Source organism: Mixophyes fleayi, chromosome 6, assembly GCF_038048845.1.
Source record: "Mixophyes fleayi isolate aMixFle1 chromosome 6, aMixFle1.hap1, whole genome shotgun sequence".
Taxonomy (NCBI): domain Eukaryota; kingdom Metazoa; phylum Chordata; class Amphibia; order Anura; family Limnodynastidae; genus Mixophyes; species Mixophyes fleayi.
In genome coordinates, this window is record NC_134407.1 from 7,411,377 (window position 1) to 7,437,589 (window position 26,213).

A 26,213-nucleotide genomic window follows, 5' to 3' on the forward strand; every position below is an offset into this window, starting at 1 on the left:
CAAATTACTATGACGCAACTTTTGTTTATATAGAAAAGGCCCTATGTCACGTTTAACTAACCTAATGAAAGTCTCTACGGATGCATTATTGGAAGGAGGATTTTATGATTATTATTAATTTTTATTTATAGGGCGCCACTAGGTATCCGTAGCGCCGTACAGGATCAGATATACTTTTAGCATGAAACGGCCCCTTGTCCTCTCGTGGCAGCTTGTGTCTTGAAAAATAATCCTTCAACATTAATTGTCTATGAAAGTTATTAAGTTCAATCTCAAAGTCAAAAACATTTTGGCGATAAGTCTGAACAAAAGACAATCCCTTAGATAACACACACATTTCTGTGGGGGGGTAGGGGTATCATCGCAGTGCCCCAGGGGCTCAGAGTGGTGAGATGTAGCATAGGTAGAAGTAACAGGTAAATACAGGTAAAGCTACAAATCTTGGCAGAAGAAGAGACCTGTTAAAGAGCAGGTCAAATTATTGCAGAATCTCCTGTCATGGCCAAGGTTCAATTAGACAGCTGTTGTTTCTGTTAAGAAAGAGTAAAGTCCAGTCCTCTCTTCTCTGTGCACCTGAACTCTGAGGATTCCAGACAAACTCACCCAGAAATCACAGGAGAGGTAAGAAACACGCTGTACCTGGGCTAATTTGTGCGGAATTGTAACGTCTCTTGGCAGGAAAATGATTCATGATTGCATAAAGCCGGAAACAAGTGATGGGTGGAAGAGAGAACAGTGATTTGAATATACTAACACCAAACTTATTTCAAATTCTTGATCAGATCTATTGGGGCAGCAGATCCGCTGTCTTCTGCTCAGCGCAGTGTTTGAAAAGAGCAACGCTGTAAAGCTGGGTACACACTGATGCCAATGTCATGCCGATCACACGATAAACGACTAATGCGTGCCGATGTCACATTTGTGTGTTCACCCCCACGACCACGTTTTTATTTTAAATCTCCTATCTTTTAATTTTTTAAAGTTGCTTATTCCTCCACCCATAATGGTAATTTGTTTAAATTTGTTCATACTTACCTAGCCAGTGCTGCAAGATACATAAACGCTGTGTCCAACGTTCAAGTCTCGATGCCAGAAGTCGAACGGCTGCATTGCAATCAGTTCAAATCAGAGGTGGCCAGGGGCCGGCTGGCAGATTTTAGCCTGGGGCAGGCTAGATTCTGCTCAGCTCCTATTTGGAACATTTTAATGGAAAAAAATGCAGGTAGCCCAGTGACCCAGTCTAAGGTAGCCCATTATGGGACCGGCCCGGTGGGCAACCCAGTGTACACTATGTCCACTGTACCCCATATGTAACCTATATGTAGCCCAGTGTACCCCATAAGTAGCCCAGTGTACCCCATGTGTAGCCCATAGGCAAACCGAGGGGGGGTTTCCTAGTGCCTGGAAACACCCCTCCAAGCCTGGGGCACTGTATAATTGAGGTGGCTGGACCCTGCCCCCGATTCACACGGCTTTGCTTGAAAAGGGAGAGCTGTGCGCACCTAACAGTAGTGCACGCAGCATTGCTCATGTATATTATGGGGATAGGAAGAGTTGGAGAGCACTGTCTAAAATTATAGCCACGCCCCCATGCATGCTGGTCACGCCCACTGGTGGCGTGGTGTGGTGTGGAAACCCCCCTCTACAAATCCTGCGTTTGCCCCTGTAGCCTATATGTAGCCAGTGTAACCTATGTGTAGACTATATGTACCCCAAACGTAGCCTATGTGTAGTAGCCCATGCTCCATGCTGCCCTCACTATTATATAACACAGCTGCCAATACACTCAGCCCTGGCATCAGAGGTGGCAGCGGACAGCGGCCGCGATGGCTGCCGGGAAGTGTAGTTCATTCCCAGGGTGTCTGCTGTGTGGCTGGCGGCGGAGAGCGGGGAGGAGCGAGTGGCCGGACTACAACGACCGGCAGCACTTGCGGCCCCGGCTGAGCTCTGAGCGGCTCCATTGATAGAGATCTGCAGAGGACGGGAAGTCAGGTGGGGATTTACTGGGAGGTGTTGTCGGCAGTGAGGGGGTATTATGGTGAGGGGGACTTACTGGGTCACGTGGTGGGCAGAGAGGGGGTCTGATGGTAATATGCTCAGGTGGGGGTCTCACTGGGTCACGTGGTGGGCAGAGAGGGGGTCTGATGGTAATATGCTCAGGTGGGGGTCTTCCTGGGACACCCTCATGATGGGGGTATTGTGTGAGTGTGTGGTTATTACAGTAATGAGCTCTAATGAGGGGGTATCAGACTTCAGTGACTAATGGGGGGGTCTTTTGACAATTGGTCCTTAAGGAGGGGTCTGGCTTTGATTCCATATTGGAGCCACTAAACTGATAATCCTACTGCCGGTACCACAACGGAAGCGTCCCATAGTGACAGCCACAGCAGTCACAGGTCTGATCCCTAATATCAGGTGCCAATGTGGCTTGTACTACGGTAGCGCACTCTGGTTCCTGTGGTTATAATGGGGAGGGGTGATGTGAGGTTTGGAAGGGATATAGATAGGATTGGGGGTTCTATATTATGTTGGCTTTATAGAGCGCATTGAGAAGGTTGCACGTTGCCTGCACTCAGGTACCTTTTACTCTCTGTAGGCATTGAGGATGGCACCAAAGATAACCACAGAGCTCCTGCAGCAGCTGAGACAGACCCTTCGCTCTTCCAGGAGTGTCACCGAGCCAATCCAAGCGTACATTGTGCCTTCCGGGGACGCACACCAGGTATTCCTACCACATACTAGCACCATATCTGTAAGGTGGACCGGCCGACTACACAAAGTGCCTCATGCCTCAGTAGTCACTAGTTACTAAGGATTCATAAGCTGCATGAATATCGGTTCAGCCCCAAAATACCCTTACACACCCGAAGTATGTTTCATGTTCAGGACATTAACATATACAGTAAAAGGCTGTTTAAAAAATTATTTTAATTGACCTTTAAGTGCCCTTCCCTGGTGCCACTTTGATGCCCAACTAGGCTATAGTAGGCATAATTGACCATATGTCGCAATGTTTATGGGCCTCAAAAGGCCATCGATCCCAAACAATTGGGACGGACAACATTTTCAATTGGAAAATGACCACGTCGGATCATTTTTGTAATGGTGCCCTCTCAGGTCTAGCTGTTTGGCTCGGACCGGCCGTTGTATATCCAGCTTTAGACAGACCTGAACTTATCTGTTGTATCCAAGAGCAACAAAAATAAACACATCTACCAGGTATATAAACATGACTGTAGGTGGAGTTCCCCTTTAATATTTGTGATTAATGCACACACAGATTAGTATACGCTGCATGCTCTCTTCAGATATATTCTGTGTATAGATATGATGAGGTACAGCATACCCTAATATCTGAGTTGTTACTATGTAAATGTTTCGGGACTTGTATAAACCACCTTGTACATCCAAATCTAAACGTTTGTAACTGTCCATTTTCAGAGTGAATATATCGCTCCCTGTGACTGCAGGCGGGAATTTATATCTGGGTTCGACGGCTCTGCAGGTGGGTATTAGAAAGGGGCCTTATCCACGTGTAAATACGATTTATTATATGTTGTATACACTATACCTGTCTCCTCCTTAATTAGTTCTGCTCAGCCAGATATACATTATTTAGTACATACATTCAATGCAGATTTTGTAATATACATAAAACCCCCACAAAGTATTTTTTTAATGTGTGTGTATAAAATAAAAAAACCTCACTTAATATCTTTTGTTGAACTTGAGGGGCCCGTGGTTTGTGTATTAGAAACCCACTTAGTCTTATCTGTAATAAAAACAAATTCCGAGTAACCTCCTAAGCGAGAGACTGTCAACGCAGGATTGCGGTACCTGTGATTGGATGGGGGAGGGTGGGCTCGCTCTCCTTGTGGTAGGTGTACATTACAATGAAGTGGGTGGAGACAGATTTATTGAAGAAGATCCCAGGACCAATCAGATTCCAGCATTTAGCAGTTAGAAGTTGATATCTGATTGGTTGTTTGGGGTTAAAGCACATTACTCCTTTTTTGACCAGGTCAATAAGCCTCAGTGTCCACACTGACCTCTTGAAATCATTATATTTAGACACAGAGTCTGTGAAGTTACACAATGCAGAGATAATATATCCATAAATATTTTTGTTGTTATAAATTTGGTAATATTTAATGTAGTGTTTCTGTTATGTTATTATAATAAATCACCCGGTGTTGGTCACATAGAGGACAATGTTATCTATCTTCTACTGTGGATTTTAAGGATATTATAACAGCTTTACTCGTACCAACTGTTTCACCTTTATTTGGTCTCATCAGTGCATGATGGGGGTTTTTATATGTGAAGCACTGCAGGCAGCCTCACTGAAATAATAGTTGGTGTTTTAAATGGAATGTCCACCTCTGATGACCTTTTTACCCTAAATTAGGTTTAATAGACCAAAGTGGCTACATTTGCAAATAGAATTTCCTGCCTAAAGTATTTCTTTTGTTAGATACTCTCTAGGAGAGTGTATCTAACTGTGAAAGACTACACCCATGGAGTCCGCCCCAGGACCAGTTCCTGATGACGGGCGGCCTGACATCTAGTACATCAAGTTCCCGTTTGGCTTGGTTTTCTATACCCTGGCAGGCGGCCATTAGACAAGATTACCTTTGTATCCAAACTGCAGGTCTTATCATAAATGCACTGTGTGTGTTTTTGTTTTTTTATCGTACAGTCGGTGGTGTCATTAATCTAAGCCAATTGTATGTTGATTAGATGTAGCTAAATAAAATGAAAATGTTGTATAAAAAGCAAATAAACATTGTATATTTAAGTTTGAGGTTTACTTAATAGTGTGCTGTAATCATCATCGGCTATTTATATAGCGCCACTAATTCTGCAGCGCTGTACAGAGAACTCATTCACATCAGTCCCTGCCCCATTACAGTCTAAACTCCCTAACATACACACACACCGAGAGAGAGAGAGAGAGAGAGAGACTAGGGTCAATATTGATAGCAGCCAATTAACCTACCAGTATGTTTTTGGAGTGTGGGAGAAACCGGAGCACCTGAAGGAAACCCACGCAAACACAGTTAGAGCATACAAACTCCACACATATAAGACCATGGTCGAGAATTGAACTCATGACTGTGAGGCAGAAGTGCTAACCACTTAGCCACTGTGCTGCACATGTAATCCACAGCAACCAATCGGCTTTCTTGATCTAAACGGTGCTAGAAGAATGCCAGCAATAATGTGATTGGTTACAACACAGACCTGCACTCTGCTCCATGTTGTCGAAGCCTAGTCTTACTGTATAAAGTGGAGACGTAACTTGTGACCAGTCTGTTGGACCAGTTGATGTCTGAATAAGATATTTCTGTTGGGTGTAACAGGCACGGCCATCGTTACTGAGCAGAGCGCTGCGTTGTGGACAGATGGACGGTACTTCCTGCAGGCTGCCCAGCAGATGGACAGCAACTGGACGCTCATGAAGATGGGTGAGAAGGATCCCTCTGATTTATATGCGGTATCTAAATGATTTTGCAGATGGGATGGCGGGTACAAAGGGCATCTGTCAGGGGCACTGAGCCAATCCCATAGTGGGCTGCCTTGGGCTGGGTCATATATGCAATATGCATTTTTTCCCCCCTTGAAAGGTTCCTAGTAGGTTGCTGAGCCTATTATCACCCCTGCCCTCCCATGGGCTAAAATTTGGACATTAGACCCTAAAACATCATCACCATTTATTTATATAGCACCACTGAGTCTGCAGCGCTGTACAGAGAACTCATTCACATCAGTCCCTGCCCCATTGGAGCTTACAGTCTAAATTCCCTAACATACATACACACACACAGACAGACAGAGACAGAGACCAGGGTTAATTTTGATAGCAGCCAATTAACCTACTAGTATGTTTTTGGAGTGTGGGAGGAAACCGGAGCACCCGGAGGAAACCCACGCAAACACGGGGAGAACATACAATCTCCACACATATAAGGCCATGGTCAGAAATGGAACTCATGACCCCAGCGCTGTGAGGCAGAAGTGCTAACCACTGAGCCACCGTGCTGCCCACATCTATATATAATTTGTACCAGTGGAAACTTAAAGAAAATAAATATATTGTTCTCTTGAGCAAATATCGTGCATACTTTTCTCGTGACACAACGTTACTTATTACTGCTTGGACCTGAGTTATTAAGGAGAGCAAAGCAAAACACAGGAGTAACTTTGCACCTGGGCAAAACCATGTTGCATTGGAGGGGGAGCTACATATAAAATGTGAGGACAGATTTACAGGTGGGGTAGGGCATGTACTAGATGAACTTTAAATGTCAGTGCAAACATAAAGATATCAAGTATTTGTGTGCTACATGATAAAACAGCCAGCATTTAATTTGTATGGAAAATAATAAACTAATTTTCACCCCTTGCATTGTAACATGGTTTGTCCAGGATCAAATGTACTCCTTTTTTTTTTTTTGCCTTTCTTTCCTTAATGACTCAGGCCCGTGTGTTTATGGGGTCCCACTAATGTGAATTTTACCCTAGACCCACAGCTTAAACCTTCTCGTTGGCTTCCATATTACATTATGGAGGCGATGTCTATAACTGGGGGAAGCATGCTATTAATGAAAGGGTATCTCACCCCAATATTAATATGTATTCTGTGCTGCAGGGTTGAAGGACACCCCCACGCAGGAGGACTGGCTGGTCAGCGTTCTTCCTGAGGGATCCCGTGTTGGAGTTGATCCATTCATCATACAAACCGGTATATCCATCAATCTTGTTACTTTGTTTCCTGACCTGTAGTTGGTAGATGTAGAAATATTTATGAGTACTTCAGTAAAACACAGAAGATAAGTGACTCATCCTGTAATGTATATATTGACTTCAATCTGTTCTACACAAGCCTGGGAGTGACCTGACCTGGGTATACTGTCCTATGAGCAGATTTAATTCAGTGCTAAGATAATGGAAATGAGTTGCTGATTATTTAAATCGATCTAGAATGTAACAAACAAATAAACAGTATTTTTTTTTTTTTATCAAAGAGACAGTTTAATTATTAATTAGAGACTGTGACTTGAGATGTGTTAAGACCATTCACAGAAATATGACATTGTGCGTCAAGCAATTTTTGAATGATTCTAAGTACTTAAAAGGGTGAAATAGTCTTGTCATCTACAACAAATTCATGTTATATTTTATATAATATAAATATTTAATATATTATAATATTATTTTGGGTTTAGTGTTACTTAGTTAGGAAATGTGAACATCCTCTTCTCCATTTGGCCCTCCACTAAGGGGCCACTAACTCTATACATAGTTAGTGAGGTTGAGAAAAGACGCAGACCTATCAAGGTCTGATATACTGATTGTTAATTTTCACATATTATCGTTTAAGAAAAGTGGATAATGGTTTAAGGGGTTTCCGTACAGGGTGTAAATCTTTGAAGAAGCCATAATGGTTAGTTATTTGGGTGTTCGCTCTTCCTCTTTGCTCCTAACTCACTAATTAACTGTAGTGTAGACAAGAGGGGTAAAGAGCAATAATCTCTTCTTACCGCTGTGTGTTTCTCTCCTGCAGACCAGTGGAAGAGTTTGTCTCTCGCCCTAAAAAATGCTGGTCATCTGCTGGTCGCTGTGCAAGACAACCTGATAGACGCTATCTGGACCAACCGCCCGCAAAGACCGTGTCAGCCGCTCATAACCCTGGGCCTGAACTACACAGGTCTGTCGTGGCAGGAGAAGGTTGTAGCGCTCCGGGCTAAGATGGCGGAAAGGAATGCCGCGTGGATCGTCCTGACTGCGTTGGATGAGGTTGCGTGTAAGTGACACGAGATGACTTATCGCACTGAATAGGGATCTGACCGAAGGTCCCTTATACCATCTACATGTAGCCATCTTCTTTGCTGACAGCCGCAGGCGGTACGGTCATGTGACCAGCCGCAGGCGGTACGGTCATGTGACCAGCCGCAGGCGGTACGGTCATGTGACCAGCCGCAGGCAGTGCGGTCACGTGACCAGCCTCAGGCAGTGCGGTCATGTGATCAGTCACAGCCAATCGGGGCCTTTTACATTAAACAGGTAGTTTACATTACACTGCGCTGAGTGACGTTACCCTGTTCTCTATGCTGGGAATTGTATTATTCACATTGTGACAGAATTGCATTATTACAGCTATAATACAGTGACTTATCCCTGTCTATAAGAAATGATCCTGATCTTTTCCGGTCTCTCCTTAGGGCTGTTCAATCTCCGAGGCTCCGATGTGGAGTATAACCCGGTCTTCTTTGCTTACGCCATTGTAGGAACGGATACTATAAAGTGAGTCAGTTGCTCTGGGATCGTTGGTCACATGACTGAATTGTTTTGGGAAGCGCGGAATGTGCACTAAATTGTTACATTGTTATTTCCAATGTTCCATTCTCCCATCAGACACTACTCACCGCGCTGCGGCTTCTGTATCGTCAGTCTGCTGTCCTACAGCTCCGTTAATTTTATGATGGTGTAATATGAAAAGCTCCTGACGAGCTGTAAAGCTAATTTAGGGAGAGGGAAGTATAGTGGAAAAAAAATAAAAGTAACATATACACGCCATAGTCTTATAGGCATAAGGTATGTCGTTGTGGTCATGGCCTGGTCCGCCTATGAGGTACATGTATATAGGTACTTAGGTTTATTTACAGCCTGTACAGAGGAATAACATAACACTGACTAATATCTGGATTCCTCTGTACAGACAAATTACACTTCTCAGGTTACAGCAACATTAAAGTGAATGTTCCCTTTATCCCTCGGAACAGGACTAGACTAAGAATAACAAATTCTTGTAAAAAGTGCTGATGATTATTGTTATTTTATATGACACATGGGGCACAAAGACTAGTGTTAGAGGTGGGATGAACTGAGTACATAGGGGACAGACTGCGTTATGTGAGTAACAGCACATTAATAAAAAAGTAATATTACAGTGCTCCCCCATTTATAGCGCCTCCCTCTCTTATCTCCAGGTATTCTATGGACACAAAGTTGCATTGAAAACGGATTAATTCCATATTGTATATTAAATCTACAAAAACTATGTAGCAATCACTGATTGTAATAGATTAGGTTATATTGTAACACACATCAGATATTAAAGGTTAATCCAAATGAACTTATTTTTGTTCTTTTATCTTAAAGTCCATGCTCTGATTGGTGAGGGCCCCCGATGGGTCTACAGTCACTGCCCCACACCACACTGTGTGTACCACGGAGAGCAGGTGTCGATACCCCTCCCCGTGTACCTCTGATACCCCTAAATGGGACAGCGGAGAGGCATCGACACCCGCTAACAACCTGAGTGGGAAGAGTAACGAGGGACCCAGCGGAGTGCTCCCTTTTTTAGTTTTGTTGGAGTTATCCTTTAAATCAAACATCACCTTTTTCTTGGCAGCTCCATAGAAATCGCATTGTTACGATTTCGATTTTGAAACTTGAGCTTTAGTTACTCATATTCAGAAGTCGGCAAAAAATGAATCTCAAGACATTGCTGATCTTTCTGCCTCCGTGTTTCAGGCTGTTTATCAATGGGGACCGAGTGGCGGATCCGGCCGTCAGGCAGCACCTCCTGCTGGACTCCCCTCCGTCGGCTGCGTTCCGCGTTCAGCTGGAGCCCTACGAGTCTGCACTGAGCGGTCTGCAGAGCATCGTTGCGGGATTGTCCCCCAAGGAGAAAGTGTGGATCAGCGACAAGGCCAGCTACGTGCTCACAGAGGCTATCCCTAAGGTATATGCTCTATACGCGTTTACCTGTCACTTAATTACATAATTACACCTCAAGCAAACAAAACAAAAAAAATAACTACGAAAAGTCTTGTTCCATTGTGCACGAGGACTGAATCCATTCTTCAGTCTTTCCACTGTATTTCTGTTTGAAACTAAAGTGTAACGGAGTGTTCAGAACAGTGTGTTCTAATTTTGTTCATAAAGTCCCTTCCTCAACTGGCAGAGAAGTTATAAATGAGCTATAATGGTCAGTCTTCAGGGATTGGTTTTCAGAAGAACTTTGGCAGAACGTGATATTAACCGGAAAACGAATCCGTTAAACTGCTCTGTGGCTGCCTCTGAGTTATGGAAATGTGGCGTCTCTGCATAATGTGGGTGCTGCCAGTTGGGGTGATCTGTGTTTGCTTGGTTCAGTACTTTAAAGTAGTATTCCTTAGCTGTTAGATAGTGGATTAAAGGGAGCTTATACAGTTAAAAAAAAGCTGAAATAACAAAGCACAGCAGTGAACTATGTTTACTGTGTCTTTGTTGGCAAAGGCATTGTGTGTGAATCTATAAATCTGCAGTATAGACTGTAATCAATAACTGCCTTAATATGATGCAGGATAGAGAAGCACCTCCCTTGTAAGCAGGTTATTGTAATAACCAGCTAAACGAACTATGAGAAATGCACAGTAAACAGCAGCTGGAAAAGCAAAAAACATTGAAGCTGAGAAGGTGGATCAGGAGCGGAATATCATGGAGCTGAAGAAGCAGAAGGAGGAGGCCCAGAGGTGATTCACCCTGGACTTACTCCATGTATAGTGCAGAAATGTGTTGCCATCTCTTGTATAAATAATCCCATCCATGATCCACGTTCTAGATCAGAGAGTGGGAATCAGAAGCTCTCCGAACGTTATGCTCCAGATGGTGAAGTTCAGCAGCCGTGGTTAAAGTACAGGTTGTTGAAGGACTTGTACACACAGGAGCGTTCCTGCAGCTGTGGGGTGTACTCAGCGCTGTGTTCACCGCGTGGTTAATTCAACTCAACCAGAACAAAGGGCTATTAAACCCTAAGAAGCAAGCGCTTAAGAAAGTGCTTGTGTGTTCTTTCAGAATGTTCTTTAAAAGGCTTAATGAAGTCTATCTGTGCCCCCCAGATATTACTATTATCCATCTATCTATACACACCCCATGTACCATTTATTTGCACTGTTACTGCAGTTGTAAATGTAGACTTGCACACATGACGTATCCACACCGGCACACACACAAATGTACATTAACAAATTGTCCACACAGCAGAACAATCTCCATCATTATTAAACCTTCTATCCGTACGTACATTACACTATCAACCAACTCCAGGCAGATTATTCTGGAAGCCGTCAGCAAAGGCTGTAATTACAAAACTGTTGTATGTCAGTCTGTAGAACACCCATGTCACATGTATGACCAGCTGCTTCACATGTGTGGGTTACTTAAGTTCCACTTTGAAAATGCTATTTATATCAGCAGATGGCCTCAGTTATTGTACATCTATTATTAAAATTTAAATAATACGTTCTATAAACTAATCCTGCGCCGGGTAAGTAAAAGGGGCAGAGGAGCCAACAATCCATACCAGCGGCTGGCACTGGGCATGCCATGCCGGATACTAGCAAGTGCCAGCTGCTGATCTGGAGGGGGATCGAAGATGGCTCCCCGGCTGGGGAAGGGGAACCATCCAAAGACGGTAGAGCGGGAAAGTGAATGAAGCTGGACAAGACCGAGTAGGGGCATAAAGGGGGAGAAAGTGGTATAGTAAGATGGTAAGATAACAGGGGGGTGGGGGGCACTGAAGGAATAGAGAGGAGAGATAAAGATAAGACATAAGTGGAGACAAATTGGTGTTGACAAAGAACAAAAGTAACACTGCGCCAAAGCTTCAACCCTTCCCGCGCACTCCACCCCCGCACGGTCCCATGTCGCGCACCACCTCCACACAGACTCCCGCGCACCACCCCCGCGCTGTCCCGTCTCACGCACCACCCCCGCACGTTCCCGTCTCGCGCACCACCTCCACACAGACTCCCGCGCACCACCCCTGCATTGTCCCGTCTTGCGCACCACTTCCGCACAACATGCCTAATCAGAACATTTGCCGTCTCCTGTCAAATACACTGCTTCCTGCAGACATCTCCTTTCCAATCTCCCACCATTGTCATGGAAGTATGACTTATAGATCCTTTTAAGTGGTTAAAGGAGCATGGAGGGACGTGACCAATCGCAGTTCCTGCACCTGGAATACTGTGTACGATTCTGGAGGCCATATCAATAAGACAACAAAATGACAAACTATTCAGTGACGGGCTTCTAAAATGGTGCATGCGCTATATAACAAGAATTATCAGAAGAGACTACATGCTAAATATTGTACTGCTTAAAGGACAGAAGGGAGTGATAGAAACGTAAAGATATCAATAGATCAGGATGGCCGTATTCTTTACTGTAAGATAATTTCTAGAATAAGGAGACACGTTTGGAGCGAAAAAGACTGAAAGGTAAGTAAGGAGGAGCTTTTTTTTACAAAAATAATGATGTATTCATGTAATAATCTTTCATCATTTGTGGTAAGGATCATACCCCACTCCCCCAGTCGGTACCACCCTATTTGTGTCTCCCCCTTTTCTTTAGGATGTAAGCTCTCAGGATCAGGGCCATCTGTCCTTGTGTTCTCCTTCTAATATGCCATCACCCCCTGTACCTCTAGGCTGCTTCCCCAGCCCTGTTACCTTCAGCTCAGTCCTACTTCCCGCTGATTACTACCATCACTCACTGTCCCTCATATACTATGATCTACATTACTGTGTTACCTGTGTATTTATTCATTCAGTATGTCTGGTCTTTGTATTTTATTCTTTATGTATCATGTTGTGTGTTATGTATCACTGCTTTCTGTATATGTCATGTACGGCGCTGCGGACCCTTTGTGGGGTCTTATAAATAAAAGATAATAATAATTGAGCAGATAACACTCTGAATAGAACAAGTGATGTTTCTCACACTTCCATCTCTTCATCTGGTTTATTAGTGTTGTACGATGAGGCCAGATAAGGATATTTACTTGTTTCCGTCAGAGAATAACTTTTAGAACTGTCATTGACCGGTTTCATCTTAGTATTCCTAAACTTGTAGTTGCAGCGAAAACGTTAAATTTTTTGGTGTTTTTAACGTCTGCCCCCCAGACTCAGAGGTACCTGTCGCAGTACACCCCGATATGTTTGGCGAAGGCGGTGAAGAATGCTGCAGAGATTGAAGGCATGAAGAGAGCACATGTAAGTATTGCTGCCATCTAATGCTGTTTATTGTGTCATGCGGGTGTTTGTTTTTTCCCTTAAAGGAACAGTAACCCCCAATATGTATCAATCTAGTGATGGTGACTGAGGGTTGGAGGTGAAAAAAATATATATATATATATTTAATTTTTTCTAATCTGCTGAAACATCATATTCCTCTGTAAAGCTACAAATAATTTGGTTTTTTTTCTGTAAGGATCCTAATTAGAGGTTTTAGTGGACAGCGATACTGAGTAGAGTGGAGAGAGAGAAATAGATGCGAAGTTAAAAAGTATTTTTTTTTAATCACTTAATAGTTCAGCGATTATAAAATGACTGCAAGCTTCTATGGCAAGGGGTAGATGTATCAAACCGTCTGAAAAGTGAAAGTGTTGCCCAATAGCAACCAATCAGATTCTAGCTATCACTTTGTAGAATGCACTGGATAAATGATAACTAGAATCTGATTGGTTGCTATGGGCAACATCCCCACTTTTCCTGTTTAGAAGGTTCTATAGATCTACACCTAACTTCCTTTTCCTTTTTTGTTAAAGATTATAACTATAAAGGGCCCATAGTTCATGCGTCAGACGAGCTATTATTTTAAAAATGACAGATTCCCTTTCTTGGTTATTTGGATCAAATAATTTAATACAGTAATTTTAACAAAATAAGCTATCCCGTGTATAGGTCATCATTAAAGTATGACCCAATCTGGCGATTGTGGATAAGCTCCCCTGGTGCTAGTTCTGGCTCTGCCAATAATTGAGCGTTCTCTGGGAGTTGTCACCATGAATGTTTATTACCATTTATTTACCATGTTTCCCCTTCCTTTATATCTGTCATTGTTTCCTGGGCCTCAGCTGGAGAAACATTGGTCTGTATGATACACATTTACCACCACGGCCTCCAGTCACTTAAGCACAGATCTGGAACGTGTCACAGCAGCAGACGTCGGGTTATCACAGTAAATACACAGAGGGATGTGTTGAGGGAACTAGAATTCACTAAAGTTTATGCAGAATATGTATTTGTATTACGGCTAAAAAGAGACTTTGTCTCCCACTTACCATATATATTTATAGACCTATTGATTGCAAGCTCTTCTGCTCCTTCCATTACTGCAGGTAACGTTACTTTATCCTCTTACCATATCGTGTAGAGGACAGGGGCTACGTAACGGAGTCAAATTTGTTCATTCAAACACTGTAGCTGTGTCCCCCCCAAATGTCATAAAAAAGCAGATTTTGACTGAAAGCACAAGAATCCAATGTTTGCGTAGTGAATTCCCCCTTTGATGCTGTCTAGTTTGAGCTGTAGATAATTCAGGCTGTAATCTCCGTGTCTCGCAGGTGAAGGATGCCGTGGCTCTCTGCGAGTTCTTCAACTGGCTGGAAAAAGAGGTAAGACCAGCGATGAACGCGTGCCAGCACGGGCGGTGGGAACGAGGAACCTATTCAGAAGTGACTTCTGGGAAATGTCATTTCCAAATGAGACTTGCTTATATTTAGTCGCTAGATATTAAGATTAAATCTCTTTCATTGTTTACATATAGGAACTCCACACTCACTCCATACCCCACTAAACATCCTATATTAGGCATATATTAACGTTACTTCTAACCCACCTACTTGTGAGCTGGAGAATTCAGTTGACATATATCAGGTGAATTTGATAAGGGAGCAGTCTGGGCTCTCATATCCCCCCCCCCTCTTATTTACTTTGTTACAACAATGTTGCAGCTCTCAGTTCTCCTCTTATTACTGCAGATTCGCTGGTTGTGTTATATCTTGTTTTCACCCATAAATCGTCAGAAACTAATAAACATTCTTACAAATCATCTTATCAGTTGGAAATGTAAAAATAAGCAGACATCACATTTAGATGGTTTTGTCATTACAGCCATTAACATACCGAGATTGACCCCGCGAGAGCCTGTCCGTAGGTGGGATCATGTGATATTAAAGCGCTTTCATTTGAATCCCGTTTCCTTGGAGACACTTTTAAAAAGGATTTGCTGATTTAGAGAGAGCAATTCTGACTTCCCCTTAATTGTTATTGTTTCTAAGTTTACAATGTAACTTGTGGATAAACATGTTATTTTCCTAAGCATTTTACTTGTCTACACTAAACACTTCAAACCAGTCTGGTGTAATTACTGTACATTGCATTCAGACTGTTCTATCTATGCAAATCTTTGTAATAAACTGCAGAGCAGATAAACAGCGTGAGACGTACAAATGCACACAACCGTTATAGCGTTTTATGTTTGTTTTTTTGCTGTGCCCTCCCCCCCCACCCTGTATCCCAGAATCCTTTTGGACTTTTGCTCAATCTGTAGTATAGAAAGCAGACACGAGATATATAAAGAAAGAGCCGACATAACTCGCACAGCATAAAAACAAGAACCCAAGAATTAGAGGACAGCAGCGAGGACTCCCAGCAGATCGTTGTGTGCAACGCGGCGTGTATTATCTTGTGTATAACACACAAAGCCACAATAAATATAATTTTAATTTCTTTCTCCTGCAGATCCTCAGTGATACAGTTACAGAAATATCCGCGTCCGATAAAGCAGAGGAGTTCCGCAGGTAACATCGTAACAATATTACAATACGGTTTCTTCCTAATTGTTGTGCTTTCTGCATCCTGTGTAAAGGATTTTGATTGTAGCTATTTGTATCGTATTTTGGTTGTTCAAAACATATGATCATGAAAGCAATGTATCCTTGATTCCTTGTAAAGTGTAAACGTGTTACTTTGTGTGTTCAGCCAACAGGAAGATTTTGTTGAGCTCAGTTTTGCTACAATTTCAAGTACGGGACCTAACGGAGCGATCATTCACTACAAGTAAGGCTCTGGGCATTTATCGCGCAAGATTATTGTTGCCAAAATGTTTTTTTTTCTTAGGAATTAAGATATTTGTAACAAATGTCTTAAAATTGCTGTTCTTTTTGTATTGTTTCCTAAAGGCCAGTTCCAGAGACAAACAGGAAACTGAGTGTAAATGAGATTTTCCTCTTGGACTCTGGAGCTCAGTACAAGTAAGTAGGACTCTTAGATGAAGGAGTATTCTGGATAAGGGCTCACAGTCTAGTTACTGGGTCCTACACTCAATGAGTCTGAGTCATTAAGGAAAGTAAAGCAAAAAAAATTAGTAATTTTGCACCTTGACAAAACCATGTTGTATTGGAAGTAAATTTAAAATGTGGGGACAGATTTATATTTGGGATAGGCCATGTCCTAGTTTATGGGTGGCCGACCAGTCGGAGACCATGAGGCAAAAAATATCTATAGCAAAGGTCTGCACTGCACAGATCTTACGTCATCGCTGTGTCCAGCGGAGGAGGGTTCAAGGGGTTACGCTCAGTCTCTCCAACGTAGCTCACGCTGCGTCTAACCAGCAGTCACTGTGGAGGGAATTGTTGTAGATCTATCCACACGCCCCTCCGATGTCCTTACCTGCCTTTCACCCTCTCACATGCGCCTTACTTATCTGTCACACAGAAGAGGTGGTGAGAACAGACTACAGCTCTCCTCCTCCTTCCCTGATTGGTCTGCTGCAGTAACGTGACCTCCCTGCGTTATGCAGAGGAGGTCACATGACTCGGCTGCTCTCGGACAGTCGATCTGTCAGAAGTTCAGAAATTCACTTCTTTGTGGCTGTCGGCTCCCGGAGCGCTGTGAGCTCCAGCCGGCCAGGAGCCTCGTTTCCAGTTTCAAAGGGGGGTATTCAATTGACGGCGGGATCGCCAAAAATCCTGCGCTCTAAAAATATTACCGTTAATACGGTAATATCTCACTGGATTTCAGGGAGCGAGCTGAAATCCAGCTAGTAAATTACCGTATTAACGGTATTTACGCGCAGGATTACCGTATTAACGGTAATATTTTTAGAGCGCGGGATTTTCAGCGATCCCGCCGTCAATTGAATAACCCCCTAAGAGCCTTATGCGGCTGGAGAGCTGCGGGTTGGCCATCGCTATCCTACGTCAACTTTTAGTGTCAGTGTAAAAATAAAGCTATCAAGTATTTGCGTCATACATGAAAAGCAGCCAGTATTTCTTATGTGCAAAATACTAAACTAATTTGCACCCCTTGTATTGTAACATGGTTTTGTCCAGGAGAAAACTGAATGAATCAGGCTCTTTGTGTTTTTAATTAGAGTCAGTGTTTTGGATAGTAACTATCAGGGAGACGGTCCAATGGAGAGAGCGTTCCGGGCAGGACATAGCATAAGAGATTAGATTCCTCTCCGGCACTAACTGTGCCCCCCTCTTACAGAAACCTCTCTGGACAGTCATTGTCAAAAATATTAATAAGTGCTTAAAGGCTGAAACTTTATGCAAAATAAAAAAGTTAGTTTGGGGTGGATTTATGTGACCTAAAGGTTGAGTTTTACTTGTGCTTGGTGTGTTCTGTGGTTGGCGGGTCCCCCCATTCAGGAGATCCCTCCCACTTGGGCAGGTCTTGCCCAGAGTTATCAAAGCCCCTCCCCCACAAACTATTTTATTTTACATTGTTACTGGCCTTTGTTGCAGTGAGGTGATTCACACCTTTTGTAATGTAATTCGGGCTTGTGGAATACGTTATATTTATCTTATTCCTGTTTATTTCTATGTAAAGGGACGGGACGACGGATGTCACTAGGACGGTGCACTTTGGAACACCTACTGACTACGAGAAGGTTAGTCGTTCTTCTCCATCCCGGCATTGTCCTGTGTACATATAACCGCAGCCAGATCCGTGTGTGCTCTCCTGTGTAACACAAATGTTTTTCCTTTAGGAGTGTTTCACATACGTGTTAAAAGGACATATAGCCGTCTGCTCTGCCGTTTTCCCCAACGGGACAAAAGGTACTGTCCCCTATATCAATTCCTACAAAATGTGTTTTATAGTTTTCTGTTTTTCCAACAATTTTTTTTTATTTTTTTTATGCCTATGTTAAAATTGTGGCGACATATTTTATAAAATACAGCGGTTTGGATTGTTAATTACGCTGGTTACTTATCAAAGGAAATTTTTTGTAAAAGGTTTGAACCCTGGACCTCTCCTCTCAATGCTGACGGAGCAAATTCGTCCATTGCGTTGCTCTACGGAAGCGCAGTGGGTGGAGTTTAATACTTTCCTCTTCGCTTTCGACTCGCTATATGCAGATGATGTCTATCCTGAACCTCCTAATGGATTTGCCATTTCTGGTGGAGATCTCCGTGTGTGGCCGGCAGGAAATGCTGTTTGTTTTCTGAGTTTCATTACTCTTAACTTCGAATTTCATTTGTTTTGGCATTTGAGTGATTAAACATGGTGCGGTTTTTAGATAATTTTTAAACTGCAGTTCTATTAATTATTATTTCCTAATTAGGAACGTGGGTATACAATGTATCTCTGGGTTTAATTAAAACGTAGGCGTAAATTCAGTCATCAGAACCATAGTTTTATTGCCAATTATTCTAAAATTAATTTATCTGTTTATAATATGTTCCGCTTGGTGATACGTGACCCGTTGCTTTACTTTTAATGAGCCTAATTATTTCTTTGGCGCTTGCACTTCTATTTGTCCTGTCTGTCTGTAGTATCTAAAAGGTTTCAGTCGTCGTTCATCTGTAGCTGAATAGTGAGACCCTCAATTAGCGCCACTATGGCTGTACACGATCCCTCTTGGGTGATGGGGATACGTTATGTTATGTTAGTGCCACTATCGCTGTACACGTTCTCTCTTGAGCGATGAGATATCTTATTTTAGTTTGACTGTTACAGGACACCTTTTGGACTCCTTCGCTCGCTCTGCATTATGGGAATCCGGTCTGGATTATCTGCATGGAACAGGACATGGGGTGGGCTCCTTCCTGAATGTCCATGAAGGTCCCTGTGGCATTAGCTACAAAACCTTTGCAGACGAGCCTCTGGAAGCTGGGATGATCCTTTCTGATGGTAAGACGGTTCATGTACAGTCAAATATTGAACAAAATTTTCTATAAAAGTTTACTCCTAGGGGGTAAATGTATTAAGTCACGATTTCTGCAAGTTGCCGGAAATCCGTGATTTTGCATTCAAAATTTAAAGCGCTGATGCCTTTAAAGCCATTGTTGCTTTAAGTTTTGACTGCAAACTCGCGGATTTCCGGCGACTTGCAGAAATCGGGAATTACCCCCTTACCCCCTAGACTTACAAAAGACGGAGAGTAATCCACAGCACCTGAGGGGTTACAGGTGACCCTGTGTTCTCTCCTTCCCTGTTCCTGTATCGTGCTCTTTGTTGTTGTTTATTGTTCTGTGTACAGGTCTTGTTCCACCAGTGTCTCCCTCTGTCCTCATTAACAAACAACCTGAACTTACAGCTCAGTATTCTAACTTCGTTTCTAGATTAGGGCGATTTTTCCTGATTCTTGGCTGCTTTGATGACATCTTAACAAGGATTTTTGAAGCTTAGTAAAACTCTACCTAAGCACTTGTTACTCCAGAGAAAACATTTGTGACATAAAGACACATCTAGATGATCCAGTCGCCCTATTTAGAGCTGTCTCTCAGTTGTCCCCTTAGACTTTGCCATCTCCCAACTCGAGACGTATAAACATGAAAATTAAATAACAATTAAATGTTTAGTAAACTAGGAGTCTTGGGCCCTTCGTGTTATTAGCAAGTTCCAAACGTTTAATATTTTAATATATCGATTAACCTGACGTTGAAATATTTAACATGTTTTGTATCATTTTCAGAGCCTGGTTATTATGAAGATGGTTCATTTGGGATCAGGATTGAGAATTTGGCTCTTGTGATCCCGGCTAAAACCAAGGTGGGATAATATTTGTTTTGGGTTATTGTAGAATGTGGATTCAGTGCAGCTGACAGCCGGGAAGTACTGAGAGGTCTGGTGCGTTGTACTAGTTATAAACAGATAGTACATGATGGGCAAACTCCTCCTTTAACTTTGTGTTGTACCATTGAGCTGCGGCCGTCGGATACAGGTCCATATAGGCTGCTGTTTGGTTCATGTTTAGTGGGCGGCACTCCTGATGCCGTGGGAGTTATGATGCTGGACCACAATGTTATTAAATATATAGTAATGTTTTTATTACAGGACTTTATTACAAAGGGCTGGTAGACCTCACTTTTCAATAGAGCTTTATTAAGTCTATCTAAGTGCTGTTACACAAGATATCCTTCTCTCTCACTCTTTGTATTTTCTCTCTTTTCTCTTTTCTTTTTATCTGTTTCTTTTTTCTCTCTGTTCTCTCTGTTCTCGCTCTCGCTCTCTCTCTGTTCTCGCTCTCTCTCTGTTCTCGCTCTCTCTCTGTTCTCGCTCTCTCTCTGTTCTCGCTCTCTCTCTGTTCTCGCTCTCTCTCTGTTCTCGCTCTCTCTCTGTTCTCGCTCTCTCTCTGTTCTCGCTCTCTCTCTGTTCTCGCTCTCTGTTCTCTCTCTCGCTCTCTGTTCTCTCTCTCGCTCTCTGTTCTCTCTCTCGCTCTCTGTTCTCTCTCTCGCTCTCTGTTCTCTCTCTCGCTCTCTGTTCTCTCTCTCGCTCTCTGTTCTCTCTCTCGCTCTCTCTTCTCTCTCTCGCTCTCTGTTCTCTCTCTCGCTCTCTGTTCTCTCTCTCGCTCTCTGTTCTCTCTCTCGCTCTCTGTTCTCTCTCTCGCTCTCTGTTCTCTCTCTCGCTCTCTGTTCTCTCTCTCGCTCTCTGTTCTCTCTCTCGCTCTCTGTTCTCTCTCTCGCTCTCTGCTCTCTCTCTCGCTCTCTGCTCTCTCTCTCGCTCTCTGTTCTCTCTCTCGCTCTCTGTTCTCTCTCTCGCTCTCTGCTCTCGCTCTCTGCTCTCGCTCTCTGCTCTCGCTCTCTGCTCTCGCTCTCTGCTCTCGCTCTCTGCGCTCGCTCTCTGCGCTCGCTCTCGCACTCTGTGCTCTCTGCTCTCTCGCTCGCCCGCTCGCTCTCTGTTCTCTCGCTCGCCCGCTCGCTCTCTGTTCTCTCGCTCGCCCGCTCGCTCTCTGTTCTCTCGCTCGCCCGCTCGCTCTCTGTTCTCTCGCTCGCCCGCTCGCTCTCTGTTCTCGCTCTCTCTCTGTTCTCGCTCTCTCTCTGTTCTCGCTCTCTCTCTGTTCTCGCTCTCTCTCTGTTCTCGCTCTCTCTCTGTTCTCGCTCTCTCTCTGTTCTCGCTCTCTCTCTGTTCTCGCTCTCTCTCTGTTCTCGCTCTCTCTCTCTGTTCTCGCTCTCTCTCTCTGTTCTCGCTCTCTCTCTGTTCTCGCTCTCTCTCTGTTCTCGCTCTCGCTCTCTGTTCTCTCTCTCGCTCTCTGTTCTCTCTCTCGCTCTCTGTTCTCTCTCTCGCTCTCTGTTCTCTCTCTCGCTCTCTGTTCTCTCTCTCGCTCTCTGTTCTCTCTCTCGCTCTCTGCTCTCGCTCTCTGCGCTCGCTCTCTGCTCTCGCACTCTGTGCTCTCTGCTCTCTCGCTCGCCCGCTCGCTCTCTGCTCTCTCGCTCGCCCGCTCGCTCTCTGTTCTCTCGCTCGCCCGCTCGCTCGCCCGCTTGCTCTCTGTTCTCTCGCTCTCTGTTCTCTCTTTTGCTCCCTCCACAACTAGTAAGACTGCTTGTTGTCTCAGGCTCTTGTAGGTTGGGGAAATGAGCAGTTCTTATGCTGTTAATTCGGTCTGGCAGCCTCTAGAAATCTAATGAGTGGAGTATGACGAGTCCTCAACAGCTGGGAACCTAGGATTAGCACCTCCCTGTTGTATTAGATGAGATCTCCTTATCCTCATAGTAACAAACCTGGAGAGTGATTTTAACACGGGTTAAATGAAAGTGACGACGTTAGCAGCAGATATCGGGGACAGTGGAGGTTTCTGCCCCGACGGTGATTAAATGTTTCCCTGTGGAATCATATTAAGTAGCGAGGGAGCAGGAACTGATGTAGTCTCTTCCTTATATACAGATAACCCTTAGGGTTTAATCTCTCTAACTGTTATATAGAGGCCTCGTGAAGACAAAATGATAAATTCATCATTAAGATTATTTTAGGATCATCCACATCTTACAGCTTAAAATGTTTCCTCACATTTGTGCTTTGTGAATTTAAGACATTTTTATTCTGTTCTTAGTCTGTTTTTATTTATGTCTTGGGGAGAACTTGCAGCGGCCTAGTTGTGAATAAGGCAAAATACATCCCAAATAGTCGCTCTGAAGTTAATCGACTTAATCTGTTCTGGTTACTCTGTTACCATTAGCTGAGTCCCGGGAGACCCATATATATTACTTGTAGATGAGATGAATTCTGGAGTCTTAACGAGATACTAATGAGACTGCTGGAACTGTTAGCTCAGAAACGACAGTATAAAGCGCATTACGTTGCTCCTCTGGGTAGAAGTCTTTTAAAACAATTTGTGTTCTACCTTTTACTGTAACATTAAGCAGCCGTCCCCGGGGGCCGTACCGCTCCGGGAGAGATCTGAGATGTCTGTTGTTTTTTTTCAGTACAACTTTCGTGATCGGGGAAGTCTGACTTTCGAGCCTATCACGCTGGTTCCTATTCAAGCCAAAATGATGAACGTTGAGTTAATGACTCAGAAAGAGGTAAGAGCCTCAAGTACGGGGTTTGTAGAAATATTATATTGTCATGTTAGATTATGTATCGCCCTAAGAAGACAGACAACCCCTTATGACCTCTGTACGTACCCACGCAAAATACAACCCACTCCTTCATACATTGCGTATTCTACTTTTTGGACAGTTCCCTGGTTAGCAATTTTGTCCTGCGCGCCTAAGTTATGTAGTTAGTTCCTAGTGGTTTGATAAGCTGAGTATAGATTCACTCTACACCAGGGTTTCCCAAACCCAGTCCTCAGGGACCCCCTAACAGTGCAGGATTTCCAGGTCACAAGTAAAATAATTACACCACCTGTTCATCTGTTACAATGTATCAGTCAGTAAAGATTACACCTGTGCTCCAGCAAGGAGATATGGAAGGAGGGCTGGATTTACCCTGGCCGGCTCAATGACTGCCTCCACTGTATATAGGCAGAGTGGTTTTCTTTAGAGGTAATCGCCATGTGCACACCCAAATTTTTCCCTTTGGCCCGGTCATGCCCCTGGTAATATACTTGTTTTTCTAACCATTAACTTTTTTTCTAGAAAAATGCTCTCTATTTAATAATTGTCATACACTTGAATCTGGGGGGTCCGAGGCTGCAGTCGGCCCTTAGAGCTGCATCTACCCCAATTGGACAGACTTGTTCATATTCACGTCAACTTATTTATTTAACTCCTCCCCCCCTTGGTTTTGCAGGTAGACTGGGTGAATGAATATCACAGAACGTGCAGAGATATCACCGGGGCTGAGCTGAAGAAACAGGGACGCCACGACGCCCTCCAGTGGCTGATTAAAGAAACGCAGCCCATTTGCAAATCTCTTTAACCCTTTTGATACACTTGTTTTTTTTAACCCCTACCATTGCCAAAGCCCCTGGAGCTTCAGAGTTAGGATTAAATCCAGCTAGATGGTGCAAATTTAAAATGTGTGGACAGATTTAGAGTTGAGGGTGCGTGTCCTAGCTCAGCTCTATGCAGGGTAAAACATAAAGTTGCTGAGTATCTGTGTATTACATACACTAGCAGACAGTATTTTACCTGCATCCCAAAAAGTAAATATTTGCCCCTCTTTCATCGCAGCATGGTTTGTCCAGGTGCAAATTTTCAACCTTTAGCTGGATTTGCCCCTATCTGTATGTAACCCTTAATGTAAACCAGACCGTAGGCCACGTCTTTAATACAGATTAATATTTATTATTGATTCTCCCCCGGTGCGGCGCTGCGGAGCACTGCGGCATATGACAAATCAACGACAATAATATTAATACTGTTTTACCAGCTTCATACGGCAGAGGGAGGTTGACCGCTTGAACCTATCAGTTGTGCAATACAAGGAACCGGCATTTATACACAGTAAAATCACAGCATAGACAATTAAAGAATAATGAATTAATTTAGTGTTTCTTTTCATTAATATCTCTTGATTCTGTTCATGCAAAGTCAGTGACCGTTATAGCTCAGGTCTGTTTCAGATAGAATTCTCTGTTCTGTCGGCTGCATATAAAATCAGGATCTCGGGTCTCCTGTCATCATCATAAGCTATTTATATAGCGCCACTAATTCTGCAGCGCTGTACAGAGAACTCACTCACATCAGTCCCTGCCCCATTGGAGCTTATAGTCTATAAACATAACACAAACAGACACAGAGATTAAGGTCAATTTAATAGCAGCCAATTAACCTACTAGTAAGTTTTTGGAGTGTGGGAGGAAACCGGAGCACCTGGAGGAAACTCACAAAAACACGGGGAGAACATACAAACTCCTCACAGATAAGGCCATGGTCGGGAATCAAACTCATGACCCCAGTGCTGTGAGGCAGAAGTGCTAACCACTGAGCCACCATGCAGCCTCTGTCTTTAATGTTTATTAAATGACACAGTGAGTTTTTCTCTATCTGAAATAGAAGGTAACCCAAAACAGTAACCACTGTCAAAAAGATAGTAAATATAATTCCAAGCGTTCCAAATTATACTAAGGTATGGAAATGTTTACATATATTGGTAATAGATGTTAGTAGCTGTCATTTATTGTAAGTGTATGGATCCTGGTGATGGAAAGTCTTCTATATCGACTTATCGTGTTGGTTGGCTTTGGTCGTGGACTTTTGAGGGAACGGAAATGACCGTAAAGAGAGGAGAGAGGGTTTGTCCACATTCCTTGCTTTGGTGGGGAAAACTGGACACATTCAAGAAAGATTCACCCCCTTAGCCACAAAACTTATTAACATACAACTATACGTCTCCCTTAGTTCTGTGAGCTCGTAGTCCAGGCTTCTGAACAACACGTATATTACAAATACAGGCCTGGGATGGATCGTAATATTCTTCACTAACCTGTATTGATCAAATTAAAAATGTTGCTTTTTAAACATCTCATGTTGCACGTATTGACTATATGCTATAAGAAGATTTGCGACTGATAAGACGATTTTGCAAATTATTACATTTTCTGCTGAATTCTGGTTGAAAAATGGTGAATTAAAATGGTTTCTAAACTTTCTATTGTGAGGTGAATTATTATGTGAGTTAGGAAAGATTATCTGAGCCCCCCCCCTCCCTGTTCAATACAACACAATATCACCAGATCTCTGTTAACTTTGATATTTGATGAAACTTTGAAACAAAAAAAGTTTTTGTTTGCAGAGATTTAAAATGATTTTTCTCCACTAAAATTACCGGCAGAGAACTCTATAATACTGACATGCAAATTGTTGTATTAGCATTTGGGGGATATGAATAAAAATGTGAATGAAGCCTCTCCCCTCCCTCTTGCCAAACTTGTATGTGACCAGACATTCTGAGCGAAGTGCTTTTTCAAGGGAACGTCTGCCGCCCTTTCACTTTCATGTATTAAAGATGTAAATTAAATGAAGATACATTTGAACTTTTACAACTCAGGGAATTCTAGGGTGCTCATGTTGTATAGAGTGACACAGTCACGGTTATAATCCTGATTTTTGCACCTTACAGTATTGTTACCTGTGTTCAGAATAATCGCCACCATCCCTTGGTTATGTCTGTAAAAGTATGTATTGATTTCAGTTCAAATGAGTCAACATAAAACTGCAGTATTAGAATATATCTGATGGCGGCTGCAATGTGTACTAAGGTTATTTATCTACATACACTTTGTAATGTATATTGTTTTACTATATTATAACCCACTGAACGTTGTTTCAGTTTATATAAGAGCATATTAATAGATTGTTCCTAAATGCAGGGTATACGTATGATCCCCTTGCGGTCCCACAAAAGCTGAAGAGACAATGGTTCACTTCCTGTAATGTCTGGAGCTCCCCCTAGTGTTGATGATACACACGTGCAGTTTCAGATGAAGAACACACAGGGGTTTAGGATGATTCCGGTGGATTTGCTGTCATTGGGGATCCTGTGATTGTCGGACAGCTGTTGGTCACTGGGTTGCTCTTTGATTTCCTCTGGGACCTCGCGCTCCTCTACAGCCAGAGCTGGGTTGTTATAGATGAAATAAACCTGAGTGTTGTGTCTGGAGCTCTCTCGCTTCCTCATCAGCACTAAGGATTTGTGAATACTGAGCACACGCCTGGCGCCTGTAATGTGCACGGGACTCGAATTGTTGTATTTTACCAT

General features: G+C 43.1%; 1 protein-coding gene across 3 annotated transcripts; it reads left to right on the forward strand.

The window, feature by feature from the left end:
• The first annotated feature begins 597 nt into the window (after positions 1-597).
• XPNPEP1 (X-prolyl aminopeptidase 1) lies at positions 598-25,104 on the forward strand. 3 transcript variants are annotated; one of them, XM_075215723.1, is made up of 19 exons: positions 598-621; positions 2,597-2,722; positions 3,442-3,505; positions 5,364-5,468; positions 6,653-6,745; positions 7,568-7,807; positions 8,226-8,307; positions 9,541-9,751; positions 12,957-13,046; positions 14,399-14,449; positions 15,579-15,637; positions 15,819-15,896; positions 16,019-16,090; positions 17,673-17,733; positions 17,833-17,902; positions 18,804-18,977; positions 19,762-19,838; positions 22,490-22,588; positions 23,301-25,104. In XM_075215723.1, exons 2-19 carry the CDS (start codon positions 2,606-2,608, stop codon positions 23,427-23,429), a joined length of 1,872 nt encoding a protein of 623 aa, XP_075071824.1. In that variant the 5' UTR covers positions 598-621; positions 2,597-2,605; the 3' UTR covers positions 23,430-25,104. The 3 variants fall into 3 exon arrangements, with proteins under 3 accessions (XP_075071824.1, XP_075071823.1, XP_075071822.1); XM_075215722.1 differs by lacking the exon at positions 598-621 and adding an exon at positions 1,925-1,992; XM_075215721.1 differs by lacking the exon at positions 598-621 and adding an exon at positions 2,015-2,038.
• The last annotated feature ends 1,109 nt before the right edge of the window (positions 25,105-26,213 follow it).

Coding starts and splice junctions, on each gene's coding strand:
- XPNPEP1 (XM_075215721.1), top strand. Junction 3,506..5,363: donor TGGGTTCGACGGCTCTGCAG/GTGGGTATTAGA, acceptor TGGGTGTAACAG/GCACGGCCATCGTTACTGAG. Junction 18,978..19,761: donor TGGGATGATCCTTTCTGATG/GTAAGACGGTTC, acceptor TATCATTTTCAG/AGCCTGGTTATTATGAAGAT.